At 39.0% G+C, this 22,883-nt stretch overlaps 1 protein-coding gene across 1 annotated transcript in view; it reads right to left on the bottom strand.

Moving 5' to 3' along the window:
* Positions 1–22,883, bottom strand: part of TBCD (tubulin folding cofactor D) — a 114,801-nt gene that overhangs the window by 19,149 nt on the left and 72,769 nt on the right. The window contains exons 24-32 of the mRNA XM_015645612.3: positions 16,277–16,308; positions 14,178–14,240; positions 13,687–13,763; positions 11,392–11,473; positions 7,839–7,957; positions 7,331–7,422; positions 6,388–6,528; positions 1,849–1,932; positions 355–513 (exon numbers count right to left, since the gene is read on the bottom strand). Coding sequence (XP_015501098.1) covers positions 355–513; positions 1,849–1,932; positions 6,388–6,528; positions 7,331–7,422; positions 7,839–7,957; positions 11,392–11,473; positions 13,687–13,763; positions 14,178–14,240; positions 16,277–16,308 — 849 coding nt within the window. The remainder of the gene's footprint in view (positions 1–354; positions 514–1,848; positions 1,933–6,387; positions 6,529–7,330; positions 7,423–7,838; positions 7,958–11,391; positions 11,474–13,686; positions 13,764–14,177; positions 14,241–16,276; positions 16,309–22,883) is intronic.

Below are 22,883 nucleotides of genomic sequence, written 5' to 3'. Positions count from 1 at the left end.
GGATGTTCCTCACTCCCATCAGGTATCAGAGTCACCACTCAGGGATGAGTTGCTCTCACTCTTGTTTTAACTCAAAAGCTCATCTTGGAAAAGTACTGTAACAAGAGCTTTATTAAAACAATACAATTCATTAAAAACTATCATTTTCATCAAAAATCCAGGTTTCCAGTTGAGGAAAAAAAGTATCTTCATGCATATTCATAGAACAATTCAATGAAATCCTGACAAACACCACCAAATATTCCTCCATACATATATTGGGCATTTGGGCACAAAAATTACATCAGCTTGGTTTAGGTGTAACTGTGTGCATTTATCTTTTATTTTCATTTAGGATATTTTTCAATACCTTACCTTGGAAATATCCTCTCTAGCTCTTCTCGATGAGGGATGTGTGGAACTGGAGGATGGTCAAAGTGCAAAAGGGTAAGGAACACAGATCCTGCATGAGCTCGGAATTTATCTACTTTTTCAGCTGACTGTTGAGCCAGCCAGCACATAATCTGCTTGCAGCTATAAAGAAGAAAACAATTAATCAGAATATTTAAGCAGTGGAATGTGTATTTAGATTTAAATTGTTTCAATTAAATGAATAAGAATGATCCTGCTAGGAAAGTATTCTGGTTTAACTGCTCAGAATGAACATAAAAGTGATTTAAGAGATCCACATGGTGACAGAATCTTGAGGCTTTATCTTCTACAGATCAATCAATCAAAACCCAGTATGACATGGATGTTATAGAGTATTTTACCCACCTTTTATACATATTGCCCCACCTTTCATCCAAAAAGATAACAAAATGCTTTATGGCTTGGCTGAACTGCTACATTTCAGATGGAAACAGCAGAATTTTAAGAAAAGCACATTTTGAAGTAAAATACTGCACATGCAGCAGAGGACAAGCTCTCTCCTACATCTCACATATCCCAAGTAAATCACTTCTTCAATTCTGGCTCGTTTTTAACAATATCCTATTTTGTTTCTGTTGAAAACTAAACTTTCAGCTACACTACTGTGTCCCACAAGGCCCTTTACCCTTTAGAAAGGCCACTAATGATAGTAAAACCAGCTAAAATCCCTTACTTACACCAAGGCCCAGAATATTTAGACAATGGGATCCAGCTGGCAAGAATGCTTTTCTCAGTTCCATGTGGATAATCTGGGTATAAACAGATGAACAGGAGGAAGCCCCTGAAAATGGGCACCAGTGAGCAGGGTATCCTTAGAGAATCCAGTGCTTTCCTTCTAGGTGTCCTTCAACATCTGGGGTTTTTAAAATTAAAACCCAAACCATGTATATGTTCACCTAACCACTGGCACACTCTGTCTACAAACCAATACCACTATTAGGAAAGTTTTGCTGCAACTCAAGCTATGCTTTAAAAATGGTACTTATTAATTCTTTTACTATTAGGAGTACCATATCATGAAATTGGAAATCAGGGGCTCAGTGTAAGTCATTTTTCCTTTATTTCCTTACTAATAATTATGCAAAGAAATGAAACCAAACTCATGCTCATACTTTATCACATTCCAAATTAATGATGTGATGCTCTGGATAAGTGGGCAGGTTTGTTTTCTGGCTCAGGGAACACCACAGGGAAGCACCACAGAGCTGGCAGGTTTAGCCCAAATCCCCCAGCTCTGCTGCATTTCCAGGGTGGATTGCCACCCAGGTTCTCTCAACACCATTTTCCCTCTGAAAACCAGATGCAACATCCTCCATATCTGCATGGACTGTCCAAGATCTGTACACTCCATAAAGGAGGGAGCACAGAGTGTCCAAGCACTGCATTCCTGGAGGGCCTGGATGGAGCTCTGAGACACAGGAACTGAAAATTACATACATGTTGGCATTAATTAGCTCTGCCTCGTTCTGCACCAGCAGCAGAGTCACCTCCATCAAGCTGGTCATGGCAGCTTCACGCACCCTGTGGAGACAGACACACATCAGAGGAGCTACAGCAGCTCTCATTTCAATAAAGACACCGGCAAAAATCCACAATAACAAAAGAAATGACCTCTGAGAGCAGTTCCCATATTTTGGGAGGACAAGGAGTGTCCCCCCAGTCCCATCCTGTGAAACCAAGCTCACATTGCACTGATGGTCCAAGAGTCACCCCTGCAGCACCAGCCTGCTTTTTATTCCAGCCAGATGTCACCAGGCTCATTCTTGATTTTAAGAAGGTTAAAACTGATAATGATTAGTAACATTTAGTGTGCAAGTAGATGTATTTAAACTTAACTGCTCTGTCTGCTTCAAATTATTTTCTGAAAAGGCCAACCCACATCTGACACTCAGATATTGAACTCTGTTAAGACTCTCACATTCTTGTCAGTTTTCAAGTTTAATATTTCCAGCATTAAAAACAGTTGTGACTGTTAAGACTGTAACATTCTTATCAATTTTCAAGCTTAATATTTCCAGCATTAAAAACAACTTGTGACTCAGAGTAGCTTAAATCTCCATGCTAAACAATAATTAATTTCACAAAATATTTGACCAATGTAACACAAAGTTGTGCTTGAAGTGAGTCTTATCTAGATAATGATCTGCTCCCTTCAAATAGAATTTTTTAAAAATAAGTGTAATTTCAATTTAAAAAATAATCTGTATGCTTGTTTTTTGTCAATCCATGAGTTTTTAAAAGTGGTTTCTTTCTTAAGACAAGGGCAATAGCTCAGTGGTTTACATGACCCTGCACAAAACTAATCCTGCATTAGTAACTCAGAGTAATGTCATCCTTTCTCAGTAATGTTTTTTTTAAAAAGGAAAAAAAAAATAAAATTTGAAAAGGCCCACCAGCCTTCTATGAAAAGAAATACTCCTCTTCCTGATTTCCAAGATAATTTGAAAATAGTTGCAGGTGCAATCTAAAACTGGGTGGGACATTTGTTATAATGGTAAAAAAGGTAAATTACATCATTTTTTCCAAAGCAGCTTAAAACAAGTCTGGCAGTCTTTCATCAAGGTTATGTTTTACTAGTTTTTTTGTATTGTATCTGACTTAGATATTCATGTCTAACACCTGTAGACAGATCAGACATGTCCCAGCAAACAATCTGTCAAAAGAAAGGCAAAGTTTGCATATGCAGAGTAAAATTGGTGAAACTTTCCCACGACTCTATTAAAGAAACACAAAAATTACAAAAAAAAGACAAGATCTCTCCAGAGAAATGGTATTTCTCTCCGTATCTTTCCATCTTATTCACTGGTTTAGAAGAAACAGAATGAGAAAGCACTGATATTTGAGAGGCCACAAAAGCCTTCAGCAGCCAGGAGCTTGCCATGAGAAAGGACCCCCCTTCCCCCTCTGATTTACATGTTTCTTGACTCGATTTTGCCTGGAATTGCCAAAAGAAACTAAAAAAAAAAAAAATCTGGTGCTCGAAGCACATTTGAATTTTAATGGATGTTGGGAATTTAATTTCCTCAGGATTTCTTTGAAAGTTCCACTATGTTTTGTTTTGAAATGAAGACACAGACGAAGGATAAACAATAGCTGTGGGGAGCTGCAGTGGGAGCTCTCAGATGTGGAAGTTGAATACCTAATTACACTTAGCAATGTCCTCATCCTCCTCAGTGCCTCACCTGGCTTTGAAAACACAAAGCTCAGTATCTCTTCCTTTTCTTTGCCTCCCCACCCTGTATTATTGCTCTTGCATTTTCTGTCAGCTACACCCTGAGACACATTCACCTCCCTGCTGCTCCTCTGGCAGCAGGGAAAGCCAAGCTCCTTCCTTGTGCAAGCTGGACTGACCTGCTCCTGCTCCTCACTGCATCCTTCTTTCCTCTTCTAAGGAAATGTCAAACACCTCCTGATCTCGCATTTTGTGCCCTGTGTTAATATTTCCCTGTTGTACAAAGATTTTAGCAGCTGAGAGGTTGGATACCACTACAGGAAACAGGGAAAATCCAAACACACAAACCTCAGCTAGGGCTGAGAGCAGTCTGGATTATTTGTGCCATGAACTTTTCCAACACGTTTGTAAATATTGCAGTGAAGTGCTGAAGGGACAAGGCTCAGCAGTTACAGAAGTGCTCAATAATAACATGGCACAAAGTACCTTTCTTCTGCTTTGTGCTGCAGAACTGACACTTCCCTTCCTGTGCAAAGACAGAGAAGCTATTTATAATTACTGCAGCCCAGGCTGGAACTGGTGAGCTCTGACACTGCCAGTGACTACAGAGCACAACCAGCAAGGTCTGACTGTGGTTTGATCACTGGCAGGGAACAATCCAGCATGAGGATGTTGGAAAAAAAGCACAATCACAGCTTTTCTCCCTACTCAAGACAAGAGGTGGTTACAGGCTGTGTTGCAGCAGCTTCCATCCCATATGGTTTTTACAAATGTATTTCACAGCATCTGCCCTGTTTGTGCCCAAGAAGGAACCCTGCAAAGGGAAATGGCACCATAATAAACTTTTTCTTTCCTGTTTTAAAGCAAACCTGGGGCTACCAAATGAAATAATGACAAAAAATGAAAAAATGAAGTGAAGACTGAGTAGGACAGAGCTCTAAAAAAACCACAACAAATCTGATCCTCACCAAAGAGCTGCCAGTTGCTGGGCTTGGCCAGGCATGGGCACAGCCACATTCCTGTTCACACACCACTGCTGAAAACACCCTTCCAGGAAGGAGGTACTGACTGTCTAAAGCATTTATTTCATATAAACACTGCACAGATATGATTGACACAATCCACTCAAACACCCCATGTGACTCAGTGCTGTTGAACAAGAACTTTTCCAATAAACTGGGAAAATAACAAAAATGTTTTCAACCAGCAGAATTATTTCTTACCAGTACTTTTCAAGCATTTTCCCCTTCCTGCCTGGAGCAAAACAAAAGCAGAGCCAGACACTAGATCTGAACTATCAATAGGTTGTTAATTTAAAATCCTGAACACACACCTCTGTACTCTGAGATACTTCATGCAGCTGCCAGACAGGTCAAATACATTTATTTTACCACTTCATTAGCATACCACACAAATAGTATTACCCACAGGGTAAACAAGGCTGATTCTTCATATCTAAAAGCAAAATATATCTGCACACTTTCAAATTAAATTTATGGATTCAGACAATAAAATTAAAAAAATTTTTTTTTTTTTTTTGGCCTTTTCAAAACCAGAATTTTACTCAAAATTAACTGCAAATAAAAGACACTAAAATTATTCTATCACATTCATTTACAGAGTTCATGGCATCTCTATACTGAGTGTAACTGCTCTGAGGCTTCTGCACAGCATCAAAAATATTTTACATCTGCAGGTACTGGACTTGTTCCTGAATTAGGATAATTTAATGCTTTTTATTAACAAGTACTACCTCAAGCTGGGCATATTTTGCTCATAAATATGTGCAGAAAAGAACCCTGACAGGAGTATGTTTGGTTTGCAAGATCCATATTTCTGTGCTGTGTAATTCTACAGGAAGGCATGAATAACATGAACTCTTTATGATCTTTCCCATTCAAAGCTGGCAGGAATTTCCAATCAGTAAGTGCTGACACATCCTCAATTAGAGCTTTGGAAATGAAACACAAACCCAAAGAAGAACACAAGAGAAGAAGAGCCTTTACAGTCATGAATTTTGAAACTGCCTTTGCAGACCACTGTTACTGAAGGAATACAGAGTATTCAGAGGAATGGAGTGTAACACACTGAATCTTCCTTGTATATTAGAGGGAGCTTGAAGACTGAGGAATGCCATGAAAATAAGACTGCTCTAGACTTAATATTACTAAGATCTTACTAAATTAATATACTTAATATTACTAAGTTTACTAAAATTATTAATCTACCTATGCTACAGATTTCACATCAACAAACATATTCCTATAGACTTATGATTTATTCTTGGAGTCTCATATATCTGAAATCAGTGAAACCCTAAACTTACAAAAGATTTGGTGATGCTGCAGCACAATTGAGAGTTTTTATCCCTCTCTCAACACGTTATGCAGCTGCTCCCTCTCCTGGCAAAAAATCCCCACAACAGGAATGTGCAGCAGGAGAGATCAGGCAGGAGCAAACGTGGGGTTTCAAAGAAAGAGAAGTAATGTTTTAAATCCCTACTTTGCAACCGAATACATTCCTGGTATTTACTAATGAATGTCACTCACAGAAGCAGAAAAGCTTCAGTTTTGAACACATCAGTCCCCATATTTCCACCTTCTGAGGAAGGACAACCAAAACTTGTTGTCCTTCCTCAGAAAGCCTCGCCTTTCACTATCTACTTCTCTTCTTGCTGTGCATTCCTAATTTCTGGCTAGCTCAAATCTCCCAAGGCCTGGAGCTCTTGTTTCTAAGAGGTTTTGAAAACACATCAGGTTTTCATTAGACACCAAACCTGGCCCTGGATTTTAGCCCCACCTTACCATCCTCCAACATCACCCCGGCTGTCGGTGGTGTAGTCGGTGACACCGGTGAGCAGCGTGGCATAAATGTGATCAACGTTATCCCTGCACACATATTCCTGCTGGGATCCATCTCCCTTCACACCCATTGTCTGGCAAACCCTTCAAAAACAGAGGAAAAGAAGGGATGGGAGGGAATTAAGATCAAGCTTTGTTACTTTACTTAATAAAATTCCCAACACCCGTAACGTCCTCTACACATGGAATGAGAATATTTCTGTGCTGAATTTGACCTGAGGATTTCTGAGCAGTGTTTGGGTTCAAAGCAACACTGGCAAAGCAAAGATCTCAGCAGGGAAGTAGGCTGCTTTCACATCTCTAACACTACAAAAAGCAACATGCTTCAGTATCTGTCAGTCTCTGAACTCTCCCTGAAGTCAGGAAGAAGAGCAAAGGGCCAACACAATGTGCATTGAACCTGATATTAAACTTCTTTACCTTGAAGACACAGGGTTTTTAGCAGTGTAACAGTTAAAGAGCATAAAATATTCATGTGTACTATTAACTGCACTGTGACATTCAACATAGAAAATATTCCTTTAAATAAAAGGCACATTTTCTTTAAATCAATACAATATTTTTAAGATTGTGGAAAAAACATATATTCTTCCTCTTCAGTCAAGCTCATTAAATTGCAGCCCATGAGAAAGGCAAATAATAAAATATACTCTAAGCAGTCAGTTAACTGATAAAAAACTGACAGCACCATCAGAGTTGTAGTCCATAGTCAGGTGTGTGGTAATCCTCTGAATCAAAAATAAACTGAGTGCTGGAGATGCAGACACTCAAAAGATGTGTGTGACAGAATAACTGATTTCAAAACTCATGGCCCCAGCAGAACAAACAGGAGAAAGCTTCTACAGAAAGATTTAAAATTAGACAAAGGCAGGGATGAGAAACATACTTTGCAATTGCTATTAAGGCATCTCTCCTGGACTCAGCAAAGCTCACGTCTTCAGGGGAAATGATTGTAACTTTTTTTAAACCTTCCAAAACCTGAAAAAATACAAAGATTGAGATATATAAATCCAAAGCATTTTTTACTATGTTAAATTTAGATATCAGTGCACAGTGAGTTCAATCCTGTACAAAAGAACCAAGCAGGCAGCAGAGTTTGGAGTCTCAGGAGGAGTGACCTTCACACCTCTGCCCCTGGACCAACATCCCATAGCAAAGGGATAATTCAACCTCTGGATTTTCCATTAACACTACTAAAGCACTAATTATCAGAAACTATGGCAAGCTCAACTCATGATGATTTTCTGTACATTAGCATTCAAACCCCTTTGACAAAGACCTTTAATTATGATCATTATTATTTATGATTATTATTATTTATTTGATTTACTGTCACAGGTTTCACTCAAAATGCCTTGTGCCCTCTTCTCATTACAATGATCCTGTTTTCTCACCTGTTGGAGCCTGCCCTTCAGCAGAAATCTTGGAAGGGCCCCAAGAGCTCGTGAAAAGCCACAACGAATCATTTCCTCTGCATTTTGTAGTTCTGAAACGTACTGTGTCACCAGCTCATCTGGAAAAAATACAATTACAGAGTGAAAAGCAACCACCACATCATTATCATTTCATATTTGGCTAAGGAAAAAAAAAATAAGGAAAAGATGCCCTAAACAAAGCAGCTGGAAAAAATTTTAATTTGTTAAACTAAAATGCAGAATACCTTAGTTTTCTACAGGAAAAGGATAAAAATTTTAAGATGTTCACTTTCACATGAATGAATTCATATTTTCTGCCTAAAAATCTGACTTTGTATTTAGACTAAGTCTACTATTTCAGAGAGAGAAAAGACAAACTTCTCAATTTAAAGAGTTGTTTTAGACATCCAGATAAGTATAAGAACAAATTTCTGGGTAAGCACAAGGGAGCAAGTTCTTTTTATATTTATAGGTCACTATTTTCTGTCATTGGATAAGTGTTCTGTGTTAGGCAGGAGTCCTCTCTAAGCACACACACATCACACCTGAACAGTGAGATAATTTCAGACCATTTTTTCATAGAGAGACACAAATGAAGTTGGGTGTTTTGGAGGAGAAAACTCAAGAAGAAATTCCCCCTTTGGTTCTGTGTGCTGGCACAGGACCCAGCAGGGACAGTGGCCCTACAAACAGCAGCACAAGAATAAACTCAGCTGGGAAAAGGAGCCTCACCAAACATTTAAAGTGCAATCAAGTTAAAAATTAGGGTGTAGGAAAAAACAAAAAGAGAAAAAGTCACTTCTGCTGCAGTCTTTTTCTCAGACTTACAGACAATACTTTCTTTACCTGATTTTCCACATTAAACTCTCCTGTAAAATGCAGAGAAAAACAAAAGTACTCCAGAAAAGCTTCTCCAAGACAGCTGCAATAAACACAGCTCTGATTCAGACAGGAGCAAGGTGGTCTTATCAAACCCTTTACTGGAGAGACACTTTTTAATCCTCAAAGAAAAAGAACCAGAGATCCTGGGAAGATTACATAATTGTGCCACTGCTTATTGTAATCTAAGGTTTAAATGGTTGAGCAATGTTTGCTAGAGGAAGAAAGAAGAGTTGCCATAAGAAACTCCCCATTCATCACAATTCCTGAGTGTTTCTTTGAAACCCAATGCAATGGACAGGCCCCAGCTTGTCCCTCCCATCACAGGCCAGGCTCCCTGGCCAGAGGTGAGCAATACCTGCAGATAACAACATCTGTTATTTAAAACTTTCCAAACCACCAGGGTGTTAAGAGTCCTGAGGCCATAGGAAGATGCAGTGTTTGCTGTGACAGCAAGAAGATCTTAAACACTGAGGCTGTTTAACTTAAGATTGCCATTTTGACATGGCAACAAGCAAACAAGCAGCTCTTCACTTACAACCACTCAGTAATTACAGTGGAAAGTGTCATGCAAATGTTAATATTCTTCTAAGAGCCTTCAGCTGCATAAACCAACAGGGCCTATGAAGTGTCTATAATATTAATTCCACACAACCCATCCTGAAAGAATATTAAAAGAGAAAGTCAGCAAAACCAAACCAGAACACATTAAGACAGGAAAAGCAAAAACAAGGAGATCAAAACAGAGGCAAAAGTGGTGATTCAATAAAACTGCAGCCTTATAAGGGCAGGTTCAGAAAATCAAATTGCTAAAGCACCTTTGATTGGTGCTTTAATTTTAATCATCAAACATCAGTGAAATGCTGGCTGAATTTTACCAAAAGCCTTTTTTTTTCACCCCTAATCATGTCCAGACCTGCTTTAACTGATTTATCTAAGGCTCCTGCACTGCAGCTTCCACACATACCCACATCCATCACACACTGTGGGGAGGACTTTCACTACTGGATTTCAATCCCACAACAGACAGAAATGAAATGTATTTATGATAACATATGAAAGTTTTATCAGTACAGAGATAAAATACAGCCTTTTTTGATTTTTTTGTTTTTTAAAAGATGTTTGCACATGTAATGGCACTTCTGCTATTATGTGTGGAGCAGGGTCTGGTGCAGTCAAGGCCAAATAAAAGGGTACTCAAGATGGAACTCACCAGAGAGTTTTCTAGAACAGCAAAAACTGCCAATTCACAATTCTATTGTGAAAGTCCAATGATAAATTCTGTCTGTGTCTACAGATTTCACCTAATTGTGTCCCTAGACCATCATGGCCACATTGCCATGGTACCTTCAAGCACACAGATGAAGTTAATCTAAAATCCAGGAAGAAACAATGAGGCTTCAGAGGGCCTGAATTAGTACAGAAACATCAGCAGCAGCCTGTGCTTCCAGCAGATCCCTTCTCCCTGACTTGGGCACCTGCCTGACTTTTCCAGTCCACTTTTACAGAAACTTGAAACTTTATCCTTACATAAAATTTGACCTATCAATATTTCAACTCATTTTTAGCTTTTTTTGCTTTGACTCAGCATTTCCTCCTCCTGCCCAGCACGTTCTGGTTTTACACATGAGCCTTTCCTGAGGTTGTGGGGATTTTATCTGCCTTGGTACCATATCACATCTTCCCATGCTGCCCACAAAGAATCTGGCAGGCAGGACCAAACTCCAGGAAGGAAAGGGCTATAAAGGGGTTTGGGTTTGTTTGGGGTTTTTTTTTTGACAAAAACACAGAGATTTAGCACTATATAAAGTATTTTAAAATCAGGATAGGCTGCTTTTATAGTTCAGCCCTAATGTCTTTGGGGCATAGACTGCATGTAAATACATATGTGATCGATATCAAGTTTGTTTTGGGAACAACTCTCAGACAAATAAATAATAAGGTATTTTGTAACCTGATTTAATAATGGCAAAAAATAGAAAAATAAATCAATATTTTCTTAAGAATATGTAAATTCACTGTCATATTTAGAAAAGCAGGAATATAAATGTTGTTATTCTTAAAATATTTATCTGTACAATTCAGCAGTTTGTCTCTGATGGACATGATACAATCTGATCTTAAAAACAGGTACAAGAAAAGCAGTATAAAAAAAGATGCTGATTCATATGCCCTCAAGAGAAGTTTAAGCTTCCTCCAGTACTGCTGATCCAAATACAAACACCTGAACTGACACATGCACATTTATCAAAACTCTGGGTGTCATTTTCTATCCTTTTCTTATCCCTTAGCAATTGTTCTGTAAATCAGCCATGATCTCTGGCAGAGTTTATCAAAATAGGAGGTGAAAAAGATTCACTTTGTTAAAATTTAGGATTTTAGGAACACATAATCTTTGTTTTACAGTATGGAATAGAAAAGCAACATAAATTTGCCTTGTATTCATTATGGTGGTACCTTCTGTCCACCTCCAGCCTAAAGCCCTGAGACATTTCCTACACTTTTCAGACAATTTTCAGCTTTTTTTTTTTTCATTTTTTTTTCCCTGAAGAATTTTCAGTTCCTTTAAAACCAGTGATGCTCCTCCCCATTCTGTGCAATACCTCCAAAGTGCAAGTTTGGTCCAGCCTCTATGTTAAACATGAATCATTACCCTGCAGAGCTGGATCAGCTTCTCCCCTCTCGTTGATGTAAAATTCATTGCACAGAGCAGCCAGAGCAGACACTGCAGACTCCTGCAAAAAAAAGCACAGAAATACATTTACTCACCTCATACGTTCTCAGAATTTTTAAGGAAAAAGAGAGTGGATTTAAAAAAAAAACCAACCAAAAAAACTCCTTTCAGATACTGGCATTTCCTTTCTTATTATTTCTTTCCAATACTGCTTTAGTAAGGAAACTTATGTAAGGAAAAAACAGATTTTAATCTTATTCCTTCAATATGAGCAGTAAGCTAAATTGGTATTTAAGACAATAACAGTAATGTATGAAATGTATTTTCAGTTCAGATAAAAGACCTCCAGGATGACCCAGCATTACAAAACACACAAGTCATTATTTCATCTTCCACACACTGATACCAGACTGACAAACCAACTCTATTTACCCAGGGAGCTACAGAAAGGAAACCCAAAAATATCATGGACTGAAGGTTAGAAACAAAAACCCAAACATTCAGGATCACAGGCTTTGAGTCCTGATCTTAACTGGTTTAGAAAAGGTGAAATGATTGTGTATTACACCTGAACCTCCTCATTTTCAGTGGTTTCAGTTACTCATACAGAACACAAAACAACTCAGCTATGTCAGAAAGCACATCATAGCTTTTCTCATGGAATTTATGGCTGAATTATACTTTTCAGCTGATAATATAATGTTACCCAAAATTATAATAAATTTGAAAGCACACAAAAGCTATGCATTGTTCACTTCATGTTAATAGCAACAATACCTATTAACACTCATGTTCTCCAGGTACAAGAAATCTCCAATGTAACAGAGAAATCCTGCCCAGCTGATTCATTCTGCCCTCAAAGACACCTCAGACAAGTTCTCTATGCAAAATCAAGGACTTGAAAGAAAACCAACACTTACCTAAACAATATTCTAACTACCACAGGCATTATAGTAGCAAAATATGCAGAATTATCAAACTTCTGTAGATCAGGGACCTTTAAAGGCCAAATTATCCAAGTTCTGCCAGGGGCAGGGATGCCTGGGACCAGACCAGACTACTCAGATATTTCACTTTCTAAATTAAATGTTTTTCACCTTAAATGTATGAAATTAAACTGGAAAAGAATACTGTATATCAGAAAAAAAATTATTTCTTTTCAATATCTTAAGCATTGCCCTTAAAATTATTTCTCTCTAAAACAGGAACAGAAATAAGTGAGAATTGCCATTTACTAAATACATTTTGCTCAGCTTTAACTGATGTTTACCAAACAAGTTAAATTTCTCTACAGCCTATAATTAATTCTTCTAAGCTTTAGGTTTAGAAGTTCCAGTTATAAGACATACCAGCACTTTGAATAAATTATTAATGCCAAAAAAGAATTCAAATTTCTTTTTTTAAATTTCCTTCAGTGATTTGGATACACTCCAGTCTCCTTTGTCTCCCAAGGACAACTTTAAAAGATGAGCTGTGACCTATGAGCTATTTTATTTAATAAAATAAAAAGACCTGAAATGTCTCTTTATTTTATTACTAAAACCTAACCCTATGAACACAGTATATTAAATTCAGATTCTCTGTAAGCTCCAGCAGGGCAGACAGAAATTGTCTTTATAATTCAGCAGAGGCTTTAAGAGCACAAGATCAAACTGCCATGGGATTTCTTGGGAAAATTAAGGCAAATAACTGGAGGTGTTAGGGTGATGTAAATAAAACAGCATGAGACATATCCATCAATGGATTTAATATTCACAATCAGAGCAGCCTGAGAACACAGAAAAAGGATTTGCAGCAGAGTTTAATGGAAAATTTAAGCTGCTTGTCCTGAGTAACTCTGATAACTCACACCAATGCTCACAGAGCTACCAAACCCTCAGTACCTGTGGACATCATCCAGAGCATTTTTAATTCTCACAAGAGCTCTCTGAAATCACACATATTACAGGTACACCAAAACAGAAGCAAAACACCCTCTGAATGTAACCAGAGAGCCACCAGGGAGTTCCTTCCAGCACCATCAGTGACTCCTCACCCTGTCCAGAGGTACAGACAAGAACATCCTTGGGGTAACTGCTCAAATATTAATCAGAAAGGTCCACTGGAATCTTGAGGAATTCAAAATGTATTTTTTTTAAACACCCCTTCTCACACATGTAAGAAACAAGCATTCAAGAACCAATAAGATCCCATGGAAAATCCACCAAAGGAAAACAAGAGTATTTCTAATTCTGTTTTTAATGTGACCACGTGAAGGAAGAGAAATTACTGTACCTTTATATGCTGTCGTGCAGCACTGGAAACAAGAGTGAGATGTCTTAGACTGTCATTTATTAACCACTGCCAACCTCCTGGAACAGCAAGGAACATAAACAGTTTCAACTCTTCTGACTTTCTGAACTTCAACATTCTCCAGTTAATTTTTCCATAGCCCAGCAATTATATAAATCAAGCTGTGCCTTTGCTTTTCCAAATTAAAGAAGGCTCTGACTCCCAGTACAGCTACCCCAGCCTGGATTACCATGCCCACAGTGAACACCCCGTGCCTGGTGATGTTGAATACTGCACATTCTATTTATTGGCAAGTTAAAAGCTAAAAACCAAATCTTCAAATTTCAATCAGCATCTGCTGCAGCATTTGTCTATCTTTTTGGTATTTTTTAATGGGTTAGGCCACCACTTTCTTTGAAAAGCATCATTTGTTAATGTTTTAGTTTAATGAACAGTTGCTACAGTCATGCAAGGTTATTTAAAATAGGACCTACCGATGATTGGATCTCCTCTAAAGGGCATTTTTGATAGTGACAACTTTTCAATTAAAGTGCAGACTGTAAGAAAATAAGTTTGATGAGAAGATAAATACCCTTCCAAAAAAGAGAAATTGTAGCAAATTTGAAGAGACAACCACAGGAAGTTACATTAGCTATAATTTTAAATTTAAGAATATTTACAAATAGATGTTCCAAATAAGAGAAATTAAAAACTGAAAGGAAATTACATTTGTACAAAAATCACTACGATGCAGTAACTGTCCTCTGACATGAGTTAGTCCCATCATTCATGCAAATCCCTTGTTTGGTGGGATGTTTTCCCCCTGTGCCATTCAAGATGTGCATGTCAGCCACAATTTTTCTGCTGTACAGTCTGGAAATGGCAGGGTAGCATCAGTGACAGTAAAACAACTGAGACAAGGATAATACTACAGCCACTAAAAACTATTCAAATATATAGGACAGGTTTTCCTACTTCTTCTTCACATTGTTTTTGAACCTCCAAGGAGTGGCATTTGTTCACTGCACAGAGCTGGGAGCTATGAAACTGGATACAGCTTTATTTCCTTTGATACTTGGAATACATGAGGACATCCTTTTAATAATAAATTCCTAATTATTTTTAATATATGAACTTCGAAGAGTTCTATGCTTACAAACCCACTTTGAGAATTGTGGTTTTTTTTAACTGTTTTGAGGCTTATTTTGGGGAATGGAAATTAACACAGTAAACACTGAAAATTTTCTATCCAACAGATTTACTGTATTGCTCAAATGAAAACTCAGCACTTGGGGAATGCCATTATCTTTCACCTCCTGGGGTTCAGTTCAAATAAATGAGATTGGTATAGTTCCATCTCACTGACTGGCTGCTTTAGAGCTGGTGGAGAGGAGGGAAAGGACAGAAGAAGGTGCTGTATAAAGTAATGCCAACGTTTTGCTTTCCTCTCCTCCCACAACTTGATTTTTGACTCTTCCTCTGGGCTCTGCACACAGTTCATCATTTTCATTTATAATCAACTTACTGGGCTCCAAATCTACTCTTGAACTCGCTGCTCCTCACTATGGCAGTGTTACACAAAATCCTCTCAACACTGTGTGTCAGCTTCTCTGTGCTAATATTTATTCACAGACAAGGTTAAGTGCAATGTGACTAAACCAAGTCTCTTGGGGTTCCTCCTTAATTCTCTTTGCTCTATTGTGGTTGAGACCATCATCTTCATTAGACATGCAGGCAATTTGTGGAACATTTTCAATTGTTCTCTTACTCCACCTACACAGTTGTATCATGCCAAAATACTGCCACTTGTACTTCTCCAAAACCATGACATGTTCAGCTGCTTAGAAGTGAAAACATATCAGAAAAAAACCCATTCCTTCAGTTTGCATTTTCCTGTCATACAGCTGTAACCTCACTCAAATCCCCTGGCTCTTCCACCTCAGTACTGAAGCTCTTTTACCCATGAGGTCTGGATGGCTTCAGATCTTCCAAGCTGGAATCTGCTTTGCAGCACTTCCTTCACTCAGCTCACAAGCAGGAAACCAAGTTGGCATCATTTCCTCATCCACCCAGCCTACTTCTTCCTCCAACACCCTTCCTTTTTACAGCATATAACAATCTGCAAAATCCATCTTTTCTGTGATGCCACACTCCCCACAGACTGTTGTTTATATGATCTTTATGCTTCACTTCTGCACACACTCTTGTTACGATAAAATCATTATTTCCACCATGGCTTCTGTCTGAAAGTGCAGATTATATCTATTCTGGAGAGGAATCTGAGTAAATCACTGAAGGAAGACAGTTCAACCCTAAAAAAAACTTCCCTGTGTGCAACAACAGAAGGACACAGTGTGACAGAGAGCCCAGAACCATCTCCAGCTCTTACACAGAGCTATTCCAAGTGTATTGGCACTCCATGTCCTGGTGCACCCATCTGCTGATTGGCCTCCAGAGTTCCTAATTTTTTAATTACTGAGCAGACTCAACTTATACATTCAACACAACATATGCAAAATGAACTGGAAACATGTAAACAGCCAGATTCCTCAGGGCACCTCCTGTGCTGTCCCACCCCAGCTGTGGTACTTACCAGCCGGTCTCATCAGTTCTCCTCCTAAACCCCTGCAAAACAGAAACAGCCTTCAGAGAACAACCCACCACAGGTGACCTGAGTGCCCACAGTGAGGCAAAAGCACCTGGAAACCATTTCAGAATGAAAGCAGAGCACAAAATACCTGCAGTTTTGTATTTGATCAGCTCTGCTCCCTTTTAAATCAACTTTTCTTGACTTCAGCACAATTATTGCAAACCTCTCCTGAATATTAAGCTTTCTTCTTGCAAAAATGCACTCCCAGTCTTCCTTATCTTTAATGTGAATAATAAAAAGACCATCAAGTTCCTTCTGCTTTTCTTTTCACTTGCTTCACAAACATTCCAAACCCATGAGACTGGCCAAAGGACTTTCCAGTCTCTACCAGATTCTGATTTCCACAAGTGAAAAGAACTACAAGCAATTTTTTTAATAAAATCATAATCTCTGCAAAACTAAATAGAAACTTCCCTTCCCAGTTCCCATTTTCACATATGTTAACTGTTTTCCTCTCCTGGTGAGATTTATCACCCTTCTCCTTTCCTGCTCAAGTCCCCTCCCAGGTGATTTTGTGTTTATCACCACAAGAAACACATCAGAAAAGGGAGAGAAACAAATGGCTCAAGCTACTTCAGACCTTCCTGAGGAAAAGGTGTGTTCCTCAAGGATGTTTCACCAGCTCAGACCTCAGCCCAGTTCCTCTGTCTGAACATGAGCCTGACCAGCAACAGCAGAGGGAGAAGAAAATCTGAATGGGCAGAAATTGGGGAGAGGGAAAAATATCCTGGAAATGGCAGGGTCTGTTTTCACTCTGTGGCTTCTCCTGGCTGTGGGCAGAGACTTCTTTCTCCTCACCCTGCTGAGCACTGTCTGCTGCTTGTCTGGATCCCCATCCCCAAGGCACTGCCTGAGGTGTTTCACTCAGTGTCACCCTCTGTGACTTCATTGCTCCATTTTGTGAACCTTTGACCTCCCCTTCCTTTGGATATTTCTTCCCTTGACTCCTTATTGTCTCACTTCACTTCTGCTGGAATATTTCCTCCCTGAGGTGTGCCAAACCCTTAATCACCTGTTTGCATGTCCATGCTCTGGCAGAAACTCCCAGCAAGGAGAGCAACAACAAAGGCTTTTTTGTTTATTTGCTTGTTGTTTTTTGTTTATTTTAAACATTTTCTTCCATCCTCTCCTCCTCCCTCCCCACAATAAAATTAGTAGCTGTGCTCAGAAGGCCAGCTTAGCAATCCTAACAACCCTTACAACTTTGTTCTCCAATTTATCCCTTTGTATGAGCTTCAAAAGCCTGAACATTTTAAACACATTTTCCCATTCCACACAAGGAGGTCCCTTCTGCAATATGCTCTGGGTTTCTGACTGCTCAACAATTTCATTGGTGTTTCAGGAAACACAGAGATGCCAACTCCACAATATTCTCATCTGCCATAGGTCAGCATTTCCTTTAATTGAGAAACTTTTGCTTTCCACAATCAATATATATTAGGCTTACTTTATTAATCTCCAGCTCAGTTTATCATTGTAGGAAGCAAGCACAGATTCTACATCCTCATGCTGATAAGGTCTGTGTATTGTCTACCCCACCCTCCTGCCATGCTGTCTGCTCTCCAGCTTCTAAAAAAATTTAAATCAGAAAACAAAAAAAGTGATGCCAGGAGTCGAGACAGCGGCAAAAACAAGTGACTGATGTGGCAAACCTTCCTTCCTCTTCCACACTTCTTTTCCCCTTTATTTTGCCTTCACCCATTCCTTGCCTTTTGTCTGTTGCCTTACTGCAAATGAGTATAAAATAATCACCTTGCAAATGTGTTTGGTGTGCAGCAGAGTCTGCTGATGAAGGGATTCAGATATGGACAGTTCTGCTCCAACTACAAAGCCAGAACTGACTCACAAAGGCTGCTCTTCTCCATTTCCTTGCACTGCCAAGGAGGAAGTCAGGCCACTTCAAGCTGTGCTGATGGTAATAATTTGAGTGTTATCCCTTCCTCTGGCGTTTCACCAACTCCATTTAATTCCAGAGTTTGGAGCCTCTCTGAGGATTGTTGTCCCCATGCAAGAATGCAGAAAGGTGACAGGGATTTGCAGAGCAACTTTTCTACGTGGCACAAACTCCAGTCCAATCCCCCTTGGGTGGCACCATGACCTGTGTGTGCTCCTCTGCAAAGCTTCCCGAGCAGGATCTTGTCCAGACTCTCTGTATGTCCACCAACAGAGCTCATTTTTTCCCCCTTTCCACAGCTCATGCATATTTCACTTTTAAAAACCAATAATTCTATCGTAATCCAAGATCTTTCCTCAGTGCTTGGTTTGTCAAACATGATGCACATCTTTTTATTATCTCACTGCAGAGTATTTCACTAAATTAAAAAGATACGGATCTACCTAATTCAGAGATTCTGAATTTTGCTGTACAGTCAGTATTCTTTATTTTTTATTCCAAAGACACATCCACAAGTTGCATCACATTATTAGATGTACCTGTTTCAAGCTTTAATTATTAATTCAATTTGCAAATTGACTGATGCAGTGCCCAGGTTCCACAAGCTCCTAAGCATTCCTTCGTGTGTGCAGTTCCACAGCAATGCTTCTCTCCTAGAAACATCCTGGGATGAGTCACAATTTACATGTGGAAAATAAAATATATAATCCCTTGCAGAACTGACAAATTAACATTACTGACCTAAGACTGACAGTACCTATTTTATAATTACATTGGTTTGAATCAGAACCAGTGACAGTGCTGTTCCCAGGGCATAAAGAAGTTCAAAGTACTTTTGGGGATTTATTTTTTAAAATTATTTAAAGCCTGCTGCTTTTTGTGAGAAAGCCAGAATTCCCTATTAAGATAATAAAAAAACCAGTAACTGAAGCTGTTTAGAATTGAACAGCATCTATGTTTTCACAGATATTCAAATCTGAAGCTTAAAGTACTGGAATAGCTGAAGAGATTCAGTTGTAAATACTGGATTTTGGGAAAGCTGAGAACACATATTTCACCTCCACATGAACAGCAACCAAGCACTTTCCTTGGGAACTCTTTGTCCCAAACAGAACTGAGGTATCCTTAAAGGCTGCACATTCCCTGGGTTTTGCAGCTACAGAACAGCTTTTTCAGAGGGTACATAAGGGGGAAAGAGAAACCCCTGAGCACAGCTGAATAGATTAACAAAACTTTCGTGGCCAACCCTTCAAGATGCACAGAATAAACCACACTAAGATGAGAACCACCAAGTTTTAGGCTACTGTAAATTCATATGCCATGATGTATTATAACATCAGAATGCTACTTTGGAAGTAAAAACTTTCCCAGTGACTTCAGTTGGTAGCAGAAGAATTTCACTTTACAACTCTTCAGAGAACAGTGCAGCAGATCTCACAGAGCCATCCAGGTCCTGGATGCATAAAATCACTTGAACTTGGAAGAACTGTTAAGATGAGCTTTGCTGCAAAGCTGGAATTCTTTGCTGATTAAGCTCATCTGCCTAAAAAAACCTCTTTTAGGCAGATGAATGCCAAGAAACACATTTGCCCTGAAACCATCAAGATTAGTTACAACCTTAAAGGTCTTTGAAATGAGACGAGTTTCTCTTTTGCCCAGCACCTGTCAACACCTGCAGGCTCCCTTACTCTGCTGGAAAAGCCGAAACTCAGAAGGTGCCGGTTCAACTGACACTGGCTGCTACTCCAAGCTCCTAAATCTGCTGGGCTGCCACAGCTGACGTGCTCCACACCCAGCCAGTGTCTCCAGAGGCTGCAGGGATGAGCTCATGGCAAGGCTGGGTGTGCAGCACGTCGCAGGCACCGCGCTGCCCGGCGTGGGAGTCGCTGACGAACATCCCGACACATCCAGCTCGGATGGAACCCTCGAGGGCCAATAAACACAACATCTGCTGAGACACAAAAGTGCACTGCAACCACCTGCAGGCAGCCCAGCACTTCCATAGCCACTCCTGAGCTCCTTCTGGGCATTCAGGCCTCTGGTATCAGAATCAGAACTGGCTACGAGGAAGTGAAAATGTATTCTGAGCATCTGTTCAGCTGAACAGCCAGGAACTCAAGTCTTGTCAATAGAGAAGTCTCTCAAGAACCTCAGACCAGATGAAGCAGTGTCAGAGAACCTTAACACAACTACTATCAAAATACTCTTTTCTTGAAGACTTTTCATATTATTGGATCACAGGATTATTTAGGCTGGAAAAGACCTTTAAGATCATTGAATCCAACCACTGCCAAGACCAACCTGATCCTTTTAACATGTCTTTTAAATGTGTTAAAACCTTTTAAACACATCTTTTAAATCTAGGTTTTCACAATGGTAAAAAACAGGGTTGGTGACTGCACCACTGCCCTGGGCAGCCTGTGCAAGGGCTTCACAAACCTTTGAGAAAAGTGGTTTTTTTCCAGTTCTATTGGTGCAATTTAAGGCCATTTCCTCCTTCCTATCACTTGTTACTTAAGAGAAAGAGTATTGAGAATGAGTCCAAGATCTCAGATGCACAACAGAAAGATCTGCTACAAAAAAAACAGCTACTAACCATGCTGGTGCAGTGGGAGCAGAATGGAAATCAGGCTGACAAGTGACTCTGTGCTCAAACCAGCAGAGTGATTTCCTAACTCAGGTAACAATCACAACAGATGCTGCAAGTTTTTCATCTTAGGTTTTTATACATAAAAGTATCATTTAAAACAAATAAAACACAGCCCAATTTTTGGAACTTTACAACCTGTACAGCCCTAAACAGGCACAGGAGGCAGATGCTCTACAGGGCATGGTTTGCATAACCCCCACACAGAAACCCAGAAACTCCTGCACAACCCACAGCTGGAAGTGCACATGCAAATGCTCAAACCAACCAGCTCCTCCAGACAAACCAGTGCATCACATGTGTCAGGATCAAGGATAATGGCAGGAAGTACACACTGATGTGCCTGGACTTGCAGGCTCCTTTGTACTATGGCAAACCCAGAAAGGACTTCTGCAGGAGGACAGAAAAATACATATATTTTTAAAAAAAATGGTAATAGGGTAGAAGATGGGATTTTCTACAATGAGCATTAATAAATTTGAATCCTTGAATGCTTCAAGGATGTTCAAAACTGAGATTGACTGCAGTATAACTCAAAACTGGACTGCGTAAAGGATGATTTATGGCCATTTTTCAAAATCAGGTGCAAGAACTGCTAAACAAAGAAGGATGCTACATGTTTCCATTACAGCACTTTGGCTTTCTCTCCTTTGACTTGAGGTCCTTATGGATTCAACAGAATCAGACAATCAAGAAACTGATGACCCATCTTCCAGCTTAAAATTTATAAATTGAAACTTTGTAAAATTTATTTTTAAAAACCCAAAATCCAGCATTTCTATGCTTTACTTCCTTTTCCATTTCTCAGAGAGCAAAAAAATTCCCTAGAACTGCTTAATCCAAGCATTAAAATCCCTTCAGTCCCTGACAAGACTGTTTAGTGGCCAGAAGAAAGCAAAATATCTAATAAACAGTTGAGACATGTGGCCAGATGCTATTTCTTAATACAGTTTAAAAACCTGAAACACAAATAAAAAACACAGGTTTTGAACATTCCTCCAAGATGTTGTTAACACTGAAAATTCCCAGTAGCAATTTCTCAAATGGAAATCTTTGGAATATTATGTGCAATAATTACTCATCATGAAACAAGTTTGGCTTGTTTCACTAAATGCTTGCCCAGCAACACTCAAATTGTTGGTTTGTTTTTATAACCTAGTTTATTTTTCTTGTCCCATTTTAAAATACTTGATGCATAGTGATATTTTACAATATGGATTAGGGCAGACATCTGTGTCTCAGCTAAGTATGAGAGCAAATCAATCTCACTTGGAGTTGAATTAGAACTCTTACCTAGAACAAAAACATTTCTGTAGGCACCTAATAAATACCATTAAGTGCAAGAAGTGCATATTATGACAAAAACAAATTACACCCAAGCTCCACCCTGACATTAAAGAATTTATGGAAGCCAAGAGAGCCACCCACAAAGACATGAATATACAGTATCAGCACTAAGCCCATCTGCCAGCCCAAGCTCACTCGGGGCTGCAAGTGTCACATTTCTCTGGATAACCCATCAAGAAGTAAATTTTATCAGTTTTTCAGAAAGTTTCATGATTAAAAAAACTTTCATAAAAATTCTTTAACCTGTAATTAAGAATTACATAAAAAAACTAGTTCAGGTTGATTGTTTTCAGGTAAGGCACGTGTGAAGAAGTGAACTAAAAATTACCAAAAAATGTCAATTAAAAGAGGAAAAAGCCTCACTTGCATAGAGTTACTAGGGTATACAAGTCATTATGGTTTGATTTCCTTAAATTTAGAAGCAAACACACATTTTAATTCACATTTACTTAACAGTTCCTTAAGCAATATCCCTTAATTTCCTGGAAGCTTCAACAAATAGGAAATGAAAAACAACTTAGTGAAAACTCATTTACATTTTCTTTGTCGCAAGAGTTGAAAAATTGCCCTGAACCTTTTGCAATGCTCCTGTCCTGCTTGTCACACAGGTTAAGAAAGGAAATGGGGAATGGGAGAAGGGGAATGGGAGAAGGGGAATGGGA

This window comes from Parus major, chromosome 18 (assembly GCF_001522545.3).
Source record: "Parus major isolate Abel chromosome 18, Parus_major1.1, whole genome shotgun sequence".
Classification (NCBI taxonomy): Eukaryota; Metazoa; Chordata; class Aves; order Passeriformes; family Paridae; genus Parus; species Parus major.
The sequence above is the reverse complement of the archived record's forward strand: the minus strand, read 5'-3'. Positions and strand labels throughout refer to the sequence as shown.